The following is a 21,949-nucleotide window of genomic DNA, read 5'->3' on the forward strand; positions in this document are numbered from 1 at the left end:
TACAGAATGGGAAGTGACTGTCTAGGAAGGAGTACTATAGCAAGCTAAATGAGTCAACTTGTGACACTGTTGCAAAAAAACCAAACATGATTCTGGGATGAAGAATGAGAAGTCATTCTTCTGCTCTACTCTGCGCTGGTTAGGCTTGGAGTATTGTATCCAGTGCTGGGCACCACATTTCAAGAAAGATGTGGAGAAATTGGAGACGGTCCAGGGAAGACCAACAAAAATGATTAAGCGTCTAGAATACATGACATATGAGAGAAGACTGAAAGAATTGAGCTTGTTTAGTTTAGAAAAAGAGAAGACAGAGTACACGATAGCATTTTTCAAGTATCTAAAAGGGTATTACAAGAACGAGGGAGAAAAATTTATCTTGACCTCTGATAAGACAAAGCAGGAATGGTCTTAAATTGTGGCAAGGGAGGTTTAGGTTAGACATTAGGGAAAACTTCCTGTCAGGGTGGTTAAACACTGGAATAAATTGCCTAGTTTGTGGAATCTTCATTATCGGAGATATTTAAGAGCAGGTTGGATAGACATCTATCAGGGATAATCTAGATGGTGCTTGATCCTGCTGCGAGGGCAGGGGACTGGATTTGGTGATCTCTCGAGGTCCCCTCTAGTTGTAGTATTCTAAAATTCTATAAAATTCAGACTGGGAAAAGGGGTAATTTTCCCCCCAAAACACAGCTGACTAAGGGACATAGTGCATTTTCCATAACAATGACATTTTAAATGGATTTTATTTAATTTAAAAATATATACTCTAGTTCAAATACAGCTATTGGACCTGACGCAGGAAGTGAACACATGGAGATCTTATGTCCTGAGTTATGCCAGTCACGATGGCAGCAAATCTACAAATTTTTCACTTACCATACTCAGTTAATCAGAAGTAGGTCTTACAGGCATTAATGCAAATTAGAAAACTTTGCATTGTACATACACACAGTACCACCAAAAAATTCAGCCATTCTTAAGTTAAGGACAGATCCGTGACACACAGCAAGGTGGAATGGAATGGAGAAGAGAAAAGATACTTTTACCCACAGATATTTGCACACATCTTTAGTTTTAGAAAAGAACAGGAATTAACAGATATCCCATGCATGTCTTTATAGGCAGGACCTAGGTTTATAAGCTCATCCTCAACTCCACACACACACTAACCTGTTTTGCTATATCAAAGATATGCCCATGTTCATAACCAGGGCTCGACAAATTATGGAAAACCCTACTCGCCAGACAAAAAAGGGACTCACGACCCTCCACCCAAAAAAGTGTTTTTTAATGGAATAAATTCCTAATAAGAATAAGAACAGTAATTACTAATAAGTTATTAATAAATCTTATAAACCTCTACATTTTCCCTCTGCTGCCATGTCTCCTCCCCTTGCTCCATCAGCTCCCTTGCTGCCCCCCAACCCCTCACCTTCCTCTGCTGTCCTGACTCCTGCCCTTCTCACTGCCCTCAGCCTTCCTGAGACCTGCCCCCCTCCACCAGCCCTTCTCTCCCCCGTGTCCACTCCGCCAGTAGCCCCACTCTGATCATGTGAGCTACCCCTCCTCATCCCCTCTCCTAACACCTCCCTCTACACACCTGCCCTGCCTCTCTCCTCTGATGCTGGTCCCTTCCCTGCAGGTGTCTGCCCTTCTGCTTCACCCCCAGAATCCCCTGGCAACTGCATCCTCCTTGTGCCTCCCCCTTCCCTCACTGCCCCTGCCCCCTTTTTCCCCTGATACCCACCCCCTCACCACCCTCTGCCCCCGTTACCCTCATGCCCATGCCCTTACACATGCCTTGCTCCATCCCCGCCTTCCTCATGCCCCCTCCTTATCCTCTCCTCTCCCAGCATCACTCTGTTTCCCTCCCACTGACACCTCCCCTCCTGCCCTTTTCCTCATTGTCTGCACTTGGTCCCCTAGGATTTGTCTCTCCTGCACCCCTGTCCCTTGGTACCTTCCACTTTCTTCTTCTTCTCCTGATCTCCTCCCCTCCTCTCTCCTCAGCACAAGCCCCTTCCCCATATTTTTCCCCTGTCCTCCCCACAGCCCAGCCCAGCCCAGCCCCTTCCCTTCCCCCAGGGCCAGCTCTAGGTTTTTTGCTGCCCGAAGCAAAACATTTTTTGGCCATCCCCCTTTTTTGTTGTCTTTTACACATTTACATTTTGCAATGGGCTTTTTTGGTTTGTTTTCATTTTTGTCCTGGCATTTTAGCCCTATAAATAGCAAATAGTATTTTCATTCTTTTTTTCCAGAAAGGCAAAGGCGCTTCAAGTGAACTCCCCCTTTCACTCGCTGCTAGGTCACAGCAGCCTTTTCCTTGCCCTGTCCAGACCTCTCACTCCCAACCCACAGGGGGAGCAGGGTGCAGGAACAGCACAGAGCCAGAGGGGTGGAGGGAACAGTGGTGGGGTACAGTGGTGGCGCAGGGAACGGGAGGCCCAGAGCCAGAGGGACGCAGGGATCGGGGGGAGCAGGGTGCAGTGAAGGCACGTGGAATGGGACGTGGGGAATGGAAGGGGCAGAGGGATCAGGGTCTAGGGGCAGTGTAGGGAACGGGCAGCACAGAGCTGGGGGGGGCAGGGATCAGGGGGAGCAGGGTGCGGGGTGCAAGGGCAGCACAGAGCCAAAGAGTCGTAGGGAAGAGGGAGAGGAAGGGGTCTGGGGAGCAGGGGCGGCGTGGGGAACAGGCGGCATGGAGACAAAGGGGCACGGGGTGAGCACAGCGAGCTGGGTGGTCAACAGGGAGCCGTCTCTTGCCGGCGGCAGTGGCAAGACAGGAGCCGGTGGGGCGGGGCGAGGCCTGGCTGCACCGTGTGCCGCAGCCAGCTCCCGAGGACATGTGGCCAGAGCCGAGCTGCTGCAGCCCTTTAAAATTGGCAGAGCCACGTCACACCAGCGTCCTGGCATCTGCCGGCATCCCACCCTCTTGCCAAGTTTCTGCTCATACTAAACCAAATACCCTTGCTCTGTCCCCTGATCCAACCTTTCTCCAAGGCCCCCATTCCCTGCCCTGTCCCTTTTCACTCCCTTCATCCACTCCTCCCTCAATGCTTGCTCATTCTTCCCACTCTCACTCACATGCTCATTTTCACGATGCTGACTAAGTGGGAGAGGTTGAGGGCTCTGGCATGAGGTGCGGGCTCTGAAGTGGGGCTAGAGATGAAGGGTTTGAGGGGCAGGAAGAGGCTCTGGGAGGGGACCAAGGGGGGTCAGAGGGTAGGAAAGAGTATGGGCTAAGGCCAGGTGTGCAGGCTCCAAATGGTGCATCACCATCTGCTCCACAAAGAAGAGTTGCTTGGCAGACTTCATGCAGTAAATGGCAAGAATAAATCAAGGATTTTCCCCCCCAAAAATTTATTGACAGATTGTAATCGAGGAATTTAAAAAGAACACAGCCATTTTTAAACTATTGCTGTCAAGTTAGAACTTTCAGTTGGGTAAGAACAGTAATTGTGAAATTACTGACTCAGACATTTTTTTATTTACACTGAAGAGCCAGGCAGGATAAAACTTCTGTCCTGCACACTCAGCATGCCAATTCTATATTTAAGTAGTATGGGAAATTAGTTATATTCATCAGGACATTCAAAAGTGGATTGGTTTATAGCCCAATACGTTACCTCTCACCCCTTTTTGAAAGGGCTGTCAATTCTAGGTAATATATGGTAAAACAGTTATATTTATATATTTCACTATTTAGTAAGCAACAGGAAAACAAACATTACTACTTATCACATTTATCCTGGTTTGCTGCTGGTGGTGAATGATGAGTGCAATGCATAAGTAGATTTAGCTGAATTTATAAATGGTTAATATGACTGGTGTATGTTAATTCTATTTTTGGCTTGTATTTACATTAGGCTGTTATTAAGAGGCGTACCAGAGGCTTAGTAATACAACGTTAGCTGAAAATCTGTTTTTGATTTATTGAATTACACCTGCTAGAACATCTCTGCAATCTAAGGCTGAAAAACTGTTGGTTGTGATACACAGAAAGCTCCATAATTTAACATTTTTAGTTGAGGCTGAGAACACTCTTCAAAGAGTTTATGAATGTAACAGCTGAGCATTTGAAGAGTCTGAACACAACAGCTGATAATTACAGCTTTACAACAATTGGTTAAATTGGTTTTTAAATTACTCTTGTTACAAGTTTATGTGCTTCTATATGAACTGCTGATACATATACATTCAGCTGCTTTTTCAGTTCTCATAATTTTTCACAAAAACTAATGGAAAAGAAGGCCTTTTTTCAGTTTTATGTTTTTTAAGTATTTTCTATTCAGTAAATGTATCTTACTGCACAATTTTGCACCAGAATAATTTCAAGCTTTATTTTTTTATTCTGGATCTTTGCTTGTTTTGATTCTTTTAACCCTAAACTGACCTGTGCTTAGGTCCTAATTTTTGTAAAAAGCATTGTCGGTTGCACCCTCATTTGGATGCTGTTTGCCACCGCTTTCCTACTCGCTGTTTTCCAAGATGGTTTGCATCAGTATGCCATAGTAGCACATTTACCTTTCTGCAAATTCTAGAGCCACTTGGACTTCACTCTAAACCACAGGAGGAGAATGGAACAAATCATTGCAGGAAGGCGAGGCTTCAGGAAGCCTGCAGGCACAGAAGTGAGCTGGGTCAGCCCACTGGTCAGAAGACACCATTGCTGCATGAGCATCCCCTGGAATATAGTTTGCAGGCTGTGGTGGCAATTGACATTTGCCTGCGAGCACAGAACTCAGGAAGGTAGACTAGCTGAGCCGCAGCAGGAGGCAGCAGTGCCAGCCAAAAGACATTGTGCCCGAAAGAAAAGAAGATGGGTTATCTAGCATTGGTTGAGAGCTGCTGAAATTCATCCAGAAAAGAACAGGGGAAAAAAGAATCATGATTCCCCCTTCCCCAAAAACTAGCTCTACAGGCAACAGAGGAAAAAGAGAAAGTATTACAGAGACAACTACAGTAAAACTCCAGTTGTCCAGCATCCAGTGGTCCAGCACTCCTGATAGTCCGGGTTCCAGGTGGTGCCACAAGTGCTCCAGGAAGCCAGACAATTAGAGCTGCTCTGCCCCGGGCTTCAACAATTTCTGCAGCAGCTGACTCGGGGAAGTCTGGGACAGAGCAGCTGGGGTGCTGCCGGGTTGGCGGTGCTGACCAACCCAGCAGCACCCCAGCTGCTCTGTCCCGGGCTTCCCCAAGTCAGCCGCTGGTCAGTTTCAGCAGCAGCTGACTTGGGGAAGCCCGGGGCAGAGCAGCTGGGGTGCTGCCAGGTTGGTCCCACAGCACCCCGCCCCCTCCCCATCGCACCCCAGACCCTTCATAACTCCCGCTTCCAATAGTCTGGAATATCTGATAATCCAGCACCCTTGGGTCCTAAAAGTGCCGGATTAACGGAAGTTTACTGTACTAACAAAAGCAGACAAACAAGTGGTCTTTGTGATGTCACGCTACTGTCCTCATTAAGATTTGCACAGAGGCAAAAGGTAATCTGGATTCTAAACCCTTTGAGACAGAAATGGTCTTCTGCTCTGTATTTGTGCGGTGCCTCCTACAATGAGGCCCTAATCCTGACTGAGGTTCCTAGGTGGCTCCCAAGCAGCAGCCCTACAGAAGCCTGAGCTGCACTCTAAACTGCTCCACGCAGCTGTGTTCTGGGCAGAGTGGGGGGGGATGGAGGGAGAGACAGGGAAGGAGGAGGCCTCATCGGCTGCCCCTGCCACCAGAAAAATTTCTCTGCTCCTATTGGCCGGAAACTGAAGAGATTTTGCGGAGGGGAGGGGGGTACAGAACACAAAGCCTCCTTCCTTGCTCCCCACAACCTGGAGCATAGAGCAGCCACATTTAAAGCAGCTGCAGCAGCACTGTGCTTAAGGATCCCAGCGAGGCAGTCACAGGCTAGATCTGGCACACTAGCTGCCTCTTGCACATGCCGGCCAAGAGGCACATAGAACTAGGTTTGTCAGCAAAATAGTAGGTTCTTGTCAGAACCTCCCCCCCCCACACACACACTATTGCTTTTTAAGTTAAATTAACACTTGTTAATATATTGAACACTTCAGAGCAAGGTACAAGAAACCCCTAAGTGGCCAATTATAAAATAGCCTGTCAGAGCAAGTTTCTTCCTAATCTCATTGTCAGAGGCGGATATTAGCTACAGCATTCCCCATAGAGTGGATGCAGAGTAATATAATTGAAGCAGGATGAGAGGCAGGGGCTTTATTTGGTGAACAGTCAGTCTCACTTCGTTTCTTGCCTCACCCTGAGCAGCATATCCTGATGCAATTGAATTATAGAAGACAGGTAAGGCAAGACAAGCAAAAACTAAAACAGCTAAGTAGTCTTGAGCCAGCCAACGGCTTCAGAGTCAGCAGTGATCAGCTTGGGAAGAACTCCAGGAAGCCCAACACCAACTGCAACCATCTAGAGTGTGCATGTAGCATCTTCCAGAGCACCACAGGTGCATCGAGAGCTGCCCTGAATCCCTCAGGCATGGTTGACCTTGGCACAATGAACTACACCAACCTAAACCTGTTATACTAGTTCCAGAGATGGCTGTGGAACCCAAAGTCAGGTAGCCCGATGGTGATGTGGGAATTCAGGAAACAACAGCAACTCTCTCCTGTTCTGTCCATCATGGAGAACTGATATTATAGCTGGATGCAAAGTAGGCAGCACTGCCCAGATAGAGTAATTCTGTGTAGTCACTGCTGTGGTTCTGTGCTTAGTTCACTGGCTGCATTCTACCACCTGATGTTAAGCAGAGGAATACTGGCTAGGACTGGCAACCGTAAAAGTGCCTGGGATAATTCTCATGGTATGATTACGGTGTGCGTCTATTAGTCGAATGTGGGCAGAGGTTAACCATCATCACGCACTGGGGTACAATGCAATGATGGATCACACCATGTTCCTCCAATGAACCAGATGTACTGGATCCCACCTCACTGTGGACCTAGATGAGGGAATGTTATGAGCAGCTGCAGAGAGAAAGGAATTGCTTTCAGACTGACTGCTGCCCAAGTGGCAGCTCATTGGACAGTCACACCGAATCCAATGTTGGATCAAGTTTTCCAGTCTGCTTTCTAGAATTCATTTATTTTATTTTCTTGCGTGAACATTAACTCTCCAGGAAACAGCCTCACTGACTGCAACCCATTTTTAAAGCTAGGCTGTCCCATCAGCTAACATTTAGATGTTGTATTATGCGGGTTTTCTATAGCTTGGCACCAGCAAGGTATGTTTGCAACAACATTTGGTAGATTTCTCTCACCTGCCCGTATTGCTGGCACCTGCTGTTTCTCTCGCACAAGCTGGATAATGTCCGACACAACAATCTGAGGCTCAGTATCTTCTTCTTTCTCCTCATTAGACTGGCTGTCTGTTATGAAACAATTGCAGCTGCCAGTTTCCTTACATAGGGTCACCCTCCAGGGCCAATAGACAGACATGAAAGTGTCTTATGTTGACGTCTGCCAAAAGGGAGACAAATTATAACATCATCATTATTCAAGGTTAGTTTAAAAACAGTGATAGAAATGTAGCCGTGTTAGTCTGGGGTAGTTGAAGCAAAATGCAGGACAATGTAGCACTTTAAAGACTAACAAGATGGTTTATTAGTCCTTGTTAAGGACTTAACAAGACTTTGAACTTTCTCACCCATTACCAAGACAGTTTCCCCAATTATCACCTGTAATACCATTAACTCACAAACATCCCACTCTCCCTACCTTTAATATCAGCAATTCACAGACACTTACCTTCCTTCCTCCCCCTTCCCACCCCCCCCCCGCATCCCCCTTCTGTTCTGCAATGTGATTTGTCCTTTTCATATTTGTTCATTTTTTTTAATTGTATCCTTTGGTATATATGGTTGTGACTACTTTCTTCCACTATTTGATCTGAGGAAGTGGGTCTGGCCCACGAAAGCTCATCATCTAATAAACCATCTTGTTAGTCTTTAAAGTGCTACATTGTCCTGCATTTAGTTTAAAAACAGTGATTGTGTGTGTGTGTGTGTGTAAAACTCACACACACACACACACACACACACACACACACACCCACCCCACCTGTGAGTTTTCTGAAGAAAATAAAGCTACATTATTTTATACTTATTTAAAAGGACAAGTGCATATATCTAGGATATCATATGAGTGGAACTAGCTGTCATCCAAAAATAACATCAGGTTGCCTTGTATGAAAGAGCCCTTTCTTCACTGAACCTTGAATCAGAGGCCTTGAGAAAGACTAAGTCAATTTAACCACAAAACCAACATCCTGATGGAAAACAATATACAACCTTATGAACAATTACACACAAGCAAAATGATACTTCTATGTACTTTCAATATCAGACCAATGCTTACATAAATACTCTCCTGAATAAGGTTTTTTGGATAAGAGAGAAAGTGCCCCAGGAATACAAGATTTGCAAAAGGCAAAGCAATATAATTATTAAAATATTTCCTGCAAAATGACTTATGAATTTGAAAAGAACATGGTAGGAAACAAATTAACTAAAAGGGCATTTTGCTGGTGGGATGAGGACCAGGGCAGGACAAAGAAACGCTACGGAAGTAACTTGTTTTAGCTTCTAATAAAGGCTCTGGGCCTCTTGAGCTGCCCTATTCCTGGAAGGGAATAGTTCATGGATGCAGGAAGGGAAGAGGTAAAAGTTAGAGGTCTACAAAAAGGTAAGAGATTTAACAATGTGTTTTTATAGATGGGAGAAACATCTGCAAGTTTGTGCATTTACAGAAATAGATGGAAAAATCATGCGTCTTGACCTCAAAGACAGCTGTTCTTGAAATTTACTGTATGTCTGACACAGTTCATCTGTCAGTCTTTTCAAGAACTCCTCCTGAACAGTAAGAGCAAGGACCCCTGAACAGTCAGAGTGAGGACCACTAAATTCGGTATACAGCTTCTTCTAATCATAACTGAGAACAACGTAAGGATTTGGCTGTGCCAGGAAAATGGGATTGCTTCACATAGTCTCTTTTCTGTATGATTGTATCACCAGGCAAGTGAAAGGGGCTACTCTTTACCCTTCTGGGGATCCCTCCCCCCCACCCCGCCACTTGGTTCTGCCCTAACCCCAAGCCTCCCACCACCCCAGCTGCCCTTTATGGAGAACGGGAAGGAGGGCCAGAAGCTTCCCCACCCCTGCTGCCGAATCATACGGGAACATTAATGGCTGTTCCCCTTCATCAGGGTAAGGGAGGGAAATGCACTTTGCTGCACTTGCACTCTGGCTCAATAGTACAGGGGGGCCGACAAATCTGGACCTGCCCTATTGGGGAACATGCACCCCCTTCACTGGCTGTGCCCACTGGAACTACAGCAGTCCTGGAGAGGTGCTTTTCACCTGGCCCAACCTGCTGTGGAGACAGAGGTCTGGGATTGTCCTCTCTCCCCCGGGCAGCCTGCATACTGAAACCCTTCTCCCCAGCCTCACCCCAGATCAATGATTTAAAATGATGCATGTGCATTTTCCTTATATTGTTAAAAAAAAAAATTGAGTTACGGACCTGAGCAAAGCCAGGTAAACCAAGTAAAAGATCAATCATAATTAACTCAAGAATAAAGGTATATTGTTATTCACTTGTAGGAAATATTTCTTAATCCCTGATACTTATAAATGCTTAAATACTTATATTTGTTTGAAGTGTGGTAGCCATATAGGTCTCAAGATAGGAGAGAAAAGAAGTTGGGTGAGAAAACCTCTTTTCTTGGACCAAATTCTGCTAACAGGAGAGACAAGTTCTCAAGTTCCAGAGAGATCTTCATTGAGAAAAAGTCTAAAAAGTAGTAAGGCTCTAGCAAGAGCCTCCATCACGTGAGAAACTTTTTCTATCAGTCTAGCAAAACACCTTTGTCAGCTTTAAGTCAAAATATGACGAAAGGAAAGGAAGGGGAAAAGCTGCTGGAAACCCAAATAGCTTTGCTAAGTAATTGTGGGTAAGTGAACAAAAGGAAAGAAGGGACATGTGATGACATCTCCACTCACATTCCATAGGCACTGAACAAGGATGCAATCTCAGATTACCATACACTCCACTTACTGCAACGGCAAAAAAATATTCATTGAGTCTTTTCTCTAATTTTCCATATTTCCAGATGCTGATTTTGGACTGCTCCAGAATAAAAATATTATACAAGAAAATAGGTGGTAATTAGGGATGTAAAATCCTGTTTAATTGGTTAACCTGTTCAATATAATATTTAACCGGTTAACCAATTCAAGGATAAGCCTGTCACCAACATGGGCTGCTCCAGCTGGGCTGATGTGCCCCCTGCCTGCAGTTCCTGCTGGTTAACCAGAATCGGCAAGCCTCATCTGTAAAGGGTGAGACTTACCAGTTAACCATTCACATTCCTAATGGTAGTACTAGTATACTTTGGGATATCTGCATTATATCTGATGGTGACAGTCTTACTGATTTAAAGAATATTGACTCAGTAAATTTAGCTAAGAAAGAAAGAAAGAAAGAAAGAAAGAAAGAAAGAAAGAAAGAAAGAAAGAAAGAAAGAAAGAAAGAAAGAAAGAAAGAAAGAAAGAAAGAAAGAAAGAAAGAAAGAAAGAAAGAAAGAAAGAAAGAAAGAAAGAAAGAAAGAAAGAAAGAAAAACTAGTAACAATGTTTTAACCATGATTCATTCAAGAATATTCTGAGAAGGATTAAATTATTATCTAATTCAAAGATGCGCAACCCGTGGGTTATGACCCCCAAGGGGGTCACGGCTTCCGGGGGGGTCACAGTGCTGAGCCAGCTGCCATTTTTTCCCAGCTTTGCATACATGTGGCAGGGGAGTGGCAGGCAAGCAGAGTGGCATTTAAAGGGGCCGCCTTTTTTTTTTTTCTTTTCCCTCCCTCGATGAAAATTTTCCCAGGGCTCACACTAGGAAAAAGATTGCACACCACTAATCTAATTATTGTTAATTACAATACTTCCCACACATCATTCCTACCAAAGCCTTTCTGCTCTAACCATCGTTATAAATTGTATTTTCTCTGTAAAAAATAAATGTGTTTTATTTTCAACCAACAGGCTGCTGACAACTTTCCTCTCTCCCACCCTCCATTTCCAAGTAGTGTAGGTTTTTCTGTACTTTTAAAATAAAAAGCAGTGTGCTAGATTTTCCAAGGTACTGAGCATCCTTAACACCCTCTGACTTTAATGGAAGCTGCATGTGTTTGTACCCGTTGGCCAAAAAAAAGTATATTTAAAAGAGCCATGAGACATTACTACTGCTAAATGAACAAAACAAAATGTTTCTCTAGGAGAACTCTATTGGAATGTGTGCACAAGAATGGGATATGCAAAATCAAATACTTATGATAAAATAACTTGTATTCAACTCTGCAGCTGCTCAAACCATCATAGGCAAGGATAAAAACAAGAGTCTATACATGCAGAGATAACTTTGTAGCATGCAATGTTAGAATTTTAGTGAAAGATACACTTTGTAGTATTGTCATCAATTTCCACTTCATTTGCTGATACCACACTATTGTTTCTCTTTATTATCTCCCATGATATATTAAAGAAACTAGGGAGAAATATTTCCTTAGATAACGATTTTCTAATCAAGAGGTTTTTGGGGAAAAAAAAAATCTTTTGGGGAGGACATCACAGAATAGCAATTTTTTCCTTCCCAAGAGTGAAAGAGTAGGGTTACACCTCAGTGACCAGAAATTACTTTATAAATATTAGGTTAACCTTCACTTAGGATTTTTTTGCCTTTCTTTTAAAAAATGAAATTTCTAAAAGATTTTTTTAATTGTAATGGTTAGTTAATATTTACAACCTTAATCCAACTTAGTGAAGTTGTTTGCTCATTTAATTTATTTTATTTAAATAATAACATAAATAATGTGAATTTTATTTGGGGAATCGAGCTCAAGAAGTTGTAGGGGAAGGAAGAGTAAACACTGGGACTGCATGAGATGGAAGCACAGGCTTCAGTGATATGGGTGGATGCAGTCCATGGAGGACTAAGTAGCACTAGTGGAGGGTCAGGAGTGCAATGGAGAAAGATTTAGGGTGAATATAAAGGGCAAAAGAGAGGAAACAGAACACATAATTACTTTGGGATTTTAGAGCTATTATGTGTCTGCATCACTCACTGTGCATTTGGCAGATATGTCCTTGAGGGTCATTCCAAAGTCACTGAAAAAGTATCCCTAGTCATGTAGTCTTTATAACAAGTCTTGGGATTTACTCAACCGCGCCCCTCCCGCCCCCCAAAAAGTGGCATAAAATTAGATTACCATTTTGAGGGAAAAAAATAACTTCTTTTCAGCTCTGCACTCACCAGCTGTGATGTGATTTTTTTTTCATGTAAACAATGTAATAGAATAAAAATATTTCCTCCTCTCAAAGTTTTGACTGCACTCTGAGCTCAAAACAAATACAAGCTTACATACAAATGCTGCCCTGACTTTTCTACCATTGCAAGCTAATCCACTAACTTCAATGTTGTTGCAAATGGGAGAGGTCAGAACAGAATTCATAATCTGTCAGTATCAGTGAGGCAATACAATAAAAAATTGGTTCTCAGATCAAACATAATTGGAATATAAATGATTTCTGAAAAGATTACCTGAAGATTGAGAGTGGATTCTAAAAGCTGGAAAAGAGATAGAGCCAGTTTTCCCAGAAGACACAATGACTCAGGGCACCAGTTTAAGCTCGTAGAGTTCCTATAGAGCCCTACTTATAAATTAAAACTGTTTTTCTGTAGGAAGAACTCAGAAGAAGAGTGCAAACCAGGATAAATCCATCCCTCCGGCATGGCTGCAAATTGCACCTTCATCTCCTTGTCATGAAATGTGTGAATCAAGCCCATAGACTATAAAGCCTGCCTGCAGTATTTATAATGGATGTACACCACAGTGTGCAATGAACACGTGTTTTTCGCGTTTATGTAACAGGATGTTTATTGGCGGAGGCATAGGACACAAAGAAAATATGGAGGCATGAATCTTGGGTTAGTGAAAATTGTGCAAATCTTTGAGCACATTGTGGTTAGGATAAGAGAGAGGTCATAATTCTCACCCAGAGAGGTAAAGCTGGTTCAGTCTGTTTTATGCAGACAGTACAGGCAGTCCCCGGGTTACGTACAAGATAGGGACTGTAGGTTTGTTCTTAAGTTGAATTTGTATGCAAGTCAGAACTGGCGTCCAGATTCAGCCGCTGTTAAAACTGACCAGCAGCGGCTAAATCGGACATGTCTGGGGCAGAGCAGTTGGGGTGCTGCTGGGTTGGTCCCGCAGCGCCGCTCCTTGGTGCTATTGGACCAACCCGGCAGCACCTCACCTGCTCTGCCCCAGGTGTTCCCAAGTCAGCCACTGCTGAAACTGACCAGCGGCTGACTACAGGAAGCCCGAGGCAGAGTTGCTCTGCCCCAGGCTTCCTGGAATCAACCGCTGATCAGTTTCAACAGCGGCTGACTTGGGAACACCTGGGGCAGAGCAGGTGAGGTGCTGCCGGGTTGGTCCAATAGCACCAAGGAGCGGCGCTGCGGGACCAACCCGGCAGCCCCCCAGCTGCTCTAGCCCAGGCGTCGGTGAGAAAAGCCTGGTCTGCTGGGGGGGCGGGGGTGTACTAGCTGCGCCCCCCAGCAGACCAGGGAGACGAGGGTGGCGGGACCACCAAGACACGCCGCGGTCCCACCGCCCGCGTCCTCTGCGGCTTTGCTCCACATCTCCCTGGTCTGCTGGGCCCCCCCAGCAGACCAGGGAGACGCGGAACAGCTTTTCTCGCCGTGGAGGACGCAGGTGGTGGGACTGCGGTGCGTCTGGGCGGTCCCGCCGCCCGCGTCCTCCGCAGCAAGAAAAGCCCCGTTCGTATGTAGGGATCCTACATAGGTCGGATCCACGTAACCCGGGGACTGCCTGCATATGAAATCTGAAGGGTCTTTCAGCAGTGTTAACATAGTTCAGTGTTATACTGTCACAATGTTTCATTGGCTGTGACTTTATACTTCTATGTACCTAAGTTATTCTGATATCTGTTCAAAGTGTCACACGTAATATGTTGGCTATGAGCTTTCTCGACTCTCTGAGCTCCTGGAATTTTAACTTTGTTTGATATTAATATATGAACAGTTAAACTATTCATAGGATTATGGTAATAAATTTCTAAGCGATACCTAGAAAATTACAAATAAATCTTGTAGAGCAAACTCTTCCTGACATTCAAAGTGATAAAAACCCACCCAAGAACTATTTCTGAAAGTGAAAAGAATATTTTAGAGTCAATAACTCAGATAATGATTTACTTCAACCTTCTCTATTCAAAATGGTCCTCTGGCCAAAGGAATGGAAACACCACATAAAAAAAAGTTGTTTCAAATTTATTTCAAAGCTAAGTGATAGTTGTTCATGCTGAGTAAGTTCTCTGCCCAGAAGTGGGGGAAAAGGAAGAGGGGACCTAACATTGACGAAGGTTACTTACATACACTGAGTGGAGTATGCTGCTTGTACTCACCATAAAACATCAGAGAAGGGGTACCAAATTCATTTCTTGGAGAAGTCCAAATTCTATCTTTAATTATGGTTTGTTGACTGAGGCATAACTGCTGGGTTGAGGTTAGTAAGTAGTCTTTAAACAGAATTCCCACTGAAGCCAAAAGATTTGCAGAAAGACCTACAGTAGTATAGGGACTCCATGTAATAACTAAACTCAGTAACTATTTCCCCAGTATCACCACATACACCTGTAACTCCAGGAGCAGAGGGCAAAGAACTCCCTGGTTCGTAGCTGTGAGTCTCTGCTGGCCTAACTAGTGCAGTGCACTACACACACTGTTGTCTTGTAATATTTCATTGAAAATTTGGCAACATAGTCAATACTACTGCATGAGGGATGTATGGGAGATGTATAAAGAATTATTTCCAGCACATATTTCCAGCACATGACCTTTAAATGTATGCGTCAGACAGTGTCTAAGCTATCTGGTCCTAGACAAAGGAATGATTTTTTTAAAGGTTTTACTATCTCCTCAATGTAAATTAAACACTGTGTTAGCAATCATTGGGAATGGGACAGATGATGAAAAAAATATCACAATGCCTCTATACAAAAACCAGGGACTCCACTCTTGATTACTACATGTATTCTGATCAGCCCATCTGAAAAAAGATATGAGAATTGGAAAAAGATACAGAGAAGGGCAAAAAAAAATAGTTAAAAGGTATAGAACAGGTTCCATATAAGGTAAGGAGAAAAAAAAAAAGAGTAGGGCTCTTCATAAGTTGGGGGGTAGGAAGGACATATAATGGAGGTCTATAAAATCATGAAGGACATGGAGAAAGTGAATAAAGAAGTGCTATTTACCTCATTACATAATACATGGCCTAAAGCAGTGATTCTTAAGCTTTTTGAGACCATGGAACACCAAACAATTTTTTTTCCTGTGGAACACCTATGAACATTTTCTTCAAAAAAAAAATTGACAAAAAAAAAAAAAAGACAAAAACAAAGAAGTAACAAAAACAAAAAAGAGGTTGCAGTATACCTGCAAGTTGTTCGCAGAACATAGTTTAAGAAACACTGGGCTAGAGTCACCCCTATTAGTGCATTATTCTTATACAACAGCTTTAAAATAAATATAAGGAAAAGCTTCTTCACACAACACACAGACATGGAAGGGAGGTTGTGGAGATCAAAAGTATAACAAGATATGTTGATGGAGGATAGGTCTCTCAATGGCTATTAACTTAGGTGTTCCCAAAATGCTGATGGCCAGAAACTAAAAGCAAATGACAGGAGATGGATAACTCGATAATTACTCTGTTCTGCCTGTTCCCTTCGAAGCACTTGGCACTGACTGCTGTCAGAAGATAGGCTACTGGGGCTAGATAGATCTGATGCAGAATGGACATTCTTATGATGCAAGATGATGAAAAGAACATACTGAAAATTAATGCTTCATATGATTAAGTTTACAGTATTATAGCCTATTGCAGGAGTGGCCAAACTTACTGACCCTCTAAGCTACACAAAATGTTCAGAAGTTTGAGAGCCACATGGCACGCACAACCTGCCCAGCAATGTGGCACCTGCCGGGGCACAAAGTTCTGCCCTGATGCTCCAAGCAGGGCTCATTGAGCCCTCACTCCCTGCATGGCAGAAGCACTAGGTTCACTTCCCACGGGCCAGAAAATGAGAAGGTGAGAGGTGAGCCATATTCATTCTGTTTTAATTAGGACTGATGTTACACTCCCATCTTTATATCCCTTCCTTTCTTTCTCTTCAAACATCTGAAGTAATGAGTTGTATGTATCTCATGAAAGCTTATGCCCTAATAAATGTGCTAGTCTTTAAGGTGCCACCGGATTTCTTGTTGTTTTTAATAAGATTCAAGCCAGTGCACAAGTGTGTCCTCAACTGTCCACTAAATCAGTAGTTATTAGTTGGGGTGGGGGGTTGATGTCTGATATTAGCAACATATTTTTTCATGACAATTCTTTGTATTAATATTATCATAATGGTAATCAAACAAGTTTAGTTGGTACTAAGAGACAGCCTCCCCCATAGTGAGCCCCAAAGCATTCAAAAACCCCATGAGATGGGCCTGAAAACATGATATTTTTATAATAAACTTTGGGGTCTATTTATTTCCTTTCATATTTTCAACCTTTCCTCTGCAATACAAAGGGCTAGAAAGTTAATCTCATCATTTTTAAAATGTTAAGTATCACAAACTTATGAACCTTAAGAATCCAGGGACTGGGGCTTTAAGTCAGAATCAAATGTTGCAGATGTTGGCACTGACAACTGACTTCCCTGAATTCACCAGTACTACAGTACCTGTGCTTGCTTTCACTTACATACAGGACTTGGGCCTTAAGAGAGACTGTTACATCTAGATGGGCCCAAAATTAGGATTCGCAAAGCCAAATCTTTACAAAGTCTAAGGGAAGAAATGTTTCCATTAATTTTAAAAACTGCTAAAGATACCTTAAACCATCTTCCCCTGTAATCTTTGAGCTGTAAATTTGTAAGTCCCCTCCTGTTCCTAAGTGGAAGCCAGAAAGTAGTACTCATTCCCAAAGGACTTCAAAGGAAAGCAAGACTGTCTAATGTATTTCAATAGTCCAAACTAAGTGAAATATAAGATGCAAATAGATACCACAGGCAGTAGTATACTATGTATATATTCACACTCAATCTCAGGAATTATTCGCAACACTATGAAGGAGATGTTTTTAAAATATAAAATGTTAATCTAAATGCGAAAAGACACCTTTGTTCTTTTCATCAACGAAAAAAGTAAGACAAGGCTGTTCTCTTCCTACCAGACTCACTCATTTCTAAGCGCCCTGAAGAGAGGGCGCCCTGCAGTATTTATCAGATGATCAACCCGGTGTTAGACAACCGGATAGCAGATTTTTCACAAGCTAGCAGCCTAGATCGCCCGCCCGCCCACCCACACACACACCCGCGCGCGCGGAGGTGGAGCGCTAGTCGCAGGCTGAGGAAGGCTGGCTCAGCCCGGGCAGCTACATCCTGGGGCAGGCGGCAGCAGAGGGCGGAACACCTCTACCCACGAAGGGGCAGTGCGGCCACTTGCTGGCTCCTGCCTCGCTCCCAGTGGATTGAATGGGCCGGGCTCAGGCAAGAGACCTCGGCGTGCGTGTCCCCTGCCGCTCCTCTCACAGCGCCAATCACGCGCGCCCTGCCGGGACTGACCCGGTGACTCCCTGCAGCAGCTGCTCGGCCCCACGGAGGGGAGGGAGCCCGGAGAGCAGCTTTACCCCCGCGAGCGCACCGCTGCCCCCGCAGCACGGCTCTCCCGGGCAGGCACGAGCGGAGAGGGAGGCTCCCTGCTCCCAGCCACGAGTCCGGCCAGTGCATGGTGGGGGGAGGGTATCCCGGGCACCACTCACCTAGGGCAGAGCGCGGCTGCGGAGTCTGTGCACAAAGCCCGCCGAGCTGCTCCGCGTCCCCCGGGTTGTTGTCACTGCTTTGCCTTGGCAGGCGCGCCCCAGGGGAAGGGAGGGGAGAAGAGCTCTGCGCTCGGCCGCCCCTGCCCACCACAGGCCGGGGGAGAAGGGGGCAACGAGGAGGCGCCAGGCCAAGCGCTGCAACTCCGCCCCGCGCAGCCCGCTCGCTGGGGAGCTGGAGCCCCGCCCGCCCACGCGCCTTTGTTAAGGGGGGTGGGAGCAGCCGGAGCCCCGCAGCTGCTGCGTGTGCTCCCCGCCCACCACGCGTCGGGCGCTCGCCTCGTCCCCCTGCCGGGAGAGCAGCACGCTGCGCGCCGGCCTGCCCCGGGTAGCGGTTTCTTCTGGGGGAGGCGGAGCAGCCGGCGCACCTGGGGCCGCCGCTTCCAACGTGGGGGCTCGCAGGGGGACACCACGAGAGGGCAAGACAAAGGCACAGAAGCTGCCTTGTGCGCGGAAGGCTCTTGGAGCCCTGCCCAGCGCGGCTGGGGGGTGGGGCGGAGGAGTTGCCCCACTTGCTTGAGGTCACGCAGCCAGCGCTGACTGAGCAAGAGGGACTCAGTCCCGCTCGCAGCCCTGGGGCACTGCCTGCGTCCTGTTCGAAGGGGCGCACTGCAGCCACCCGCGCCGCGCTGGGAATCGGTCTTGGCTCCCCTTGGAGCCACAAACGAGCGAACAATCAATTTCCCCTGCTTTGCTGCTGGCCCTGTTACCGCACCTGCTGGGTTACAACACTGCGTTCATACTCGGCAAGTCACTGAACCCTCAGGGTTCTACGCTGTGCAGTGGGAGACAGTCGCGGACGTAGGGAGGGGAGGTTGTTATCTAGTTTTTTTTCCCACGAAGTCTGTCCACAATTTAAAATGATTCAAAGCGTTTAGATTTTTTTAAGTATTTCCTTAACTGAGCACACGGACACGTGGATGGTGATGTTTGTTTTCCATTGGAACCCACATTCATTCCCTCAGAACTTTTCTGAAGATTTCTGTATTATTGATTACAGGTAGCACCACCTGTAGCTAACATTGCATGATACTTCCAATAGGACAATAAGGGTGGTCCTCCATCCTGTTACTTATCTTACCAATAATGATGAGAGACAGGGTATTTTCCACAAAAAGATTGGGGTTTTCCACTTGTAGCTAAGATTGCATGATACTTCCAATAGGGCAATATGTGTGGTCCTCTGTCCTGTTACTTGTCTTACACATACCGATATGAGACAGGGTATTTTCCACAAAAAGATTTGGGTTTTCAAAAGCCAGTTGTAAGAATTCAAAAATGATGCCTCAGTCCCTGGCTAGACAGTGGGAGGGGACACAAACACCTGTTGGTTGGACATTTCAAGTATTCATTAGAAGTATGACTCACCATTAGATACACTTGCTTCTCCAGGAAGAAGTTTTGTTATCTAGTAGAACAGGCATGAAATAACCTGCTTCATTCTGCAAATTGAATCATCTGCTTTCAGAAAGCAAAGGCTGGGGTCCTGGGCTGGCTGACTGGAAGTCCTGCTCTTGAAAAGGTACCTAATTGTCATTTTTCCCAGCAGTTTGGGTAGCTTGCTAGTGTGTATTTGCAGTATTATCTATTGTGTGAACAATAACACCATTGAAGGGCTGATCAAAGGTTGGGTGATGCAGACTTTCTCTTGAGTGACAACTTACCCAAATAAGTCAATTGAGTATTGCCTGAAATCAAATGCCTAATTCGTAAGGAAGTATACATACTTGTGCAGGTGCAAGTGCTTTAAGAATTGTCAGTGATGTCCTGGTTTGGTAGCAGGCTCCAATCAAGACTGTTGCAGAGAAAGTTTAAAACTGAATCAGTTATTACTGTTAACTAGGATTGTGAAACACTGTCCACATTAGATTTTTGTGTTGTATGCATATATGGACATAAACTAAGATTAAATGTGAAAAATCTCAATTTGCTCTAAGTCTACAGAATCTGTGAATAAAATATAGGTAGTCGTTAGATATTTTAGTGTTAACTATATCCTGGGGCTAATATAATTTGTGTGGGCATAGGCTTAAAAAGGATTGATTACTATAGATCCATTGAGAAGGCAGTATTGGTGAATTGCCATTTGAGTAAATGACCACGCTGACTTATGTATTAGCTTTGGATGTTTTCCTCTTAAAAAAAATGGTAAGTGTACTTTTTCTTTGGGTAAGCAATTAGTATGCAAAGAATCCTGAGAATGGGGTTGAAAGTAATCTGTTTAACCAAGGTTTACTATACCCTATCTTTCTTACAGTTAGTTGCTTGTAACTTTGCCAAACTGACATTGTGCAGTCTGAAATTTTCCATGCTAGTTGTTTGCCTTAGGCCAAACATTTTAAGCATCTTTCATCTAAAATAGTTTACATCTTTCCAGCAGGAGAGATTAGGGAAAATAAATTTTTGTACATGTTAAAGTGTGTGTGGCTTTTCTTGGTACTCTGAAGTGGTTCTCAAACTTTTTGATCTTTGGCCCACCAAGCTCAATGCAGACCTTTCCACGGTCTGAGTGCAGGAGTAGATGGGGTGGAGGTCAGGTGGGAGGTTGGTTACAGTAATAGGTTGAGGGGAGTCTGGGAAGGAGGTTGGGTGCAGGAACAGTGTGGGGGGTGAGGAAGGGAGGGTGCAGGAGAAGACTGGGGGTGCAGTGTCTCGGCAGGAAGGGGGGGCATAGGGATGTAGGATCTGGGCATGAAGAGGATGGGGGGCACTCACGGGGCTCCATGCTGCCAGATACCACCTCCCGCTGCTCCCATGGACTGTGATTCTGGCCAATGAGAGCAGCAGGGAAAGCCTCCAGGCAAGCAGTTTCCAGCAATGCTGTCCCCCCCAGTCAAGGAGTGGGAGAGCTGCAGTGTACATAGCTGCTTACTTGCCCCACAAGCCAGATCCATCCCACAGAGGGCCATGGGGCTGGAGCACCAATGCAGACTCCTCGTTGTGGGGTTGTGGGGGGGATGGGAGGGGAAGAGGAAAGCACTGAGCTCATGGACCACTCTTTAAGAACCTCTGCTTTATTGCCTTCCAGCTTTGGAGCAGGGAAAGGAGTTTAAATTTGGTATTTATCCAACTGCCAGCCTTTTGCAACCAAAATGAAAATTCACTACATGGAAGCTTGCAACTTTCTCCCAACATAAGAATGGCCATGTTGGGTCAGACCAAAGGTCCATCCAGTCAGTATCCTATCTGCCAACAGAGGCCAATGCCAGATGCCCCAGAGGGAGTGAGCACAACAGGCAATCAAAACGTGATCCCTCTCCTGTCTCCCATTTCTGGACAAACAGAGGGTAGGGACACCATTCTTACCTATCCTGGCTAATAGCTATTGATGGATCTAACTTCCATGAATTTATCTAGCTCTTTTTTGAGCCCTGTTAAAGTCCTAGTCTTCACAACATCCTCTGGCAAGGAGTTCCACACATTGACTGTGCGCTGCATGGAAAAAAAACTTCATTTTGTTTGTTTTAAACCTGCTACCTATTAATTTCATTGGGTGACCTTTAGTTCTTATATTATGGGAACAAGTAAATAAATTTTCCTCATTCATTTTTTTCGCACCAGTCATGATTTTATAGACCTCTATCAGATTACCTCTTAGTCTCCTCTTTTCTAAACTGAAACGTCCAAGTCTTTTTAATCACTCTTCAAATGGCACCTGTTCCAAACCCCTACTGATTTCATTGCCCTTCTCTGAATCTTTTCCAATGCCAATATTTTTTTTGAGATGAGGTGACCACATCTGTATGCAGTATTCAAGATGTGGGTGCACCTTGGTTTTATATAGAGGCAATAAGAAGTTCTCTGTTTTATTCTCTATTCCTTTTTTTATGATTCCTAACATTCTATTTGCTTTTCTGACTGCCGCTGCACACTGAGTGGATGTTTTCAGAGAACGATCCACAATGACTCCAAGAGCTCTCTTGAGTAGTTGTAGCTAAATTAGACCCCTTCGTATTGTATGCATGGTTGGGATTATTTTTTCCAAAAATCTG

At 44.8% G+C, this 21,949-nt stretch overlaps 1 protein-coding gene and 1 long non-coding RNA gene across 13 annotated transcripts in view; one reads left to right on the forward strand and one right to left on the reverse strand.

Moving 5' to 3' along the window:
* The window catches only part of MCF2L (MCF.2 cell line derived transforming sequence like), a 249,952-nt gene extending 231,399 nt beyond the window's left edge, over nt 1-18,553 (reverse strand). For 10 of the 11 annotated variants that reach the window (XR_012900192.2, XM_075917179.2, XM_075917740.2 and 7 more), the window contains exons 1-2: nt 17,901-18,041; nt 7,274-7,472 (exon numbers count right to left, since the gene is read on the reverse strand). Coding sequence is in view for 9 of the 11 variants with exons in the window: in XM_075917179.2 (XP_075773294.2) it covers nt 7,274-7,451 (178 nt within the window). In the remaining 2 variants the exon portion in view is untranslated. Of the gene's footprint in view, nt 1-7,273; nt 7,473-17,900 lie in introns of all 11 variants that reach the window. The other variant, XM_089775872.1, reaches the window with a different exon arrangement.
* The window catches only part of LOC142826461 (uncharacterized), a 46,183-nt gene continuing 42,674 nt past the window's right edge, over nt 18,441-21,949 (forward strand). For both annotated transcript variants that reach the window (XR_012900595.2, XR_012900596.2), the window contains exon 1: nt 18,441-19,479. This is a non-coding gene — a long non-coding RNA (uncharacterized LOC142826461). The remainder of the gene's footprint in view (nt 19,480-21,949) is intronic.

Source organism: Pelodiscus sinensis, chromosome 1 (assembly GCF_052426305.1).
Source record: "Pelodiscus sinensis isolate ZL-2025 chromosome 1, ASM5242630v1, whole genome shotgun sequence".
Classification (NCBI taxonomy): Eukaryota; Metazoa; Chordata; order Testudines; family Trionychidae; genus Pelodiscus; species Pelodiscus sinensis.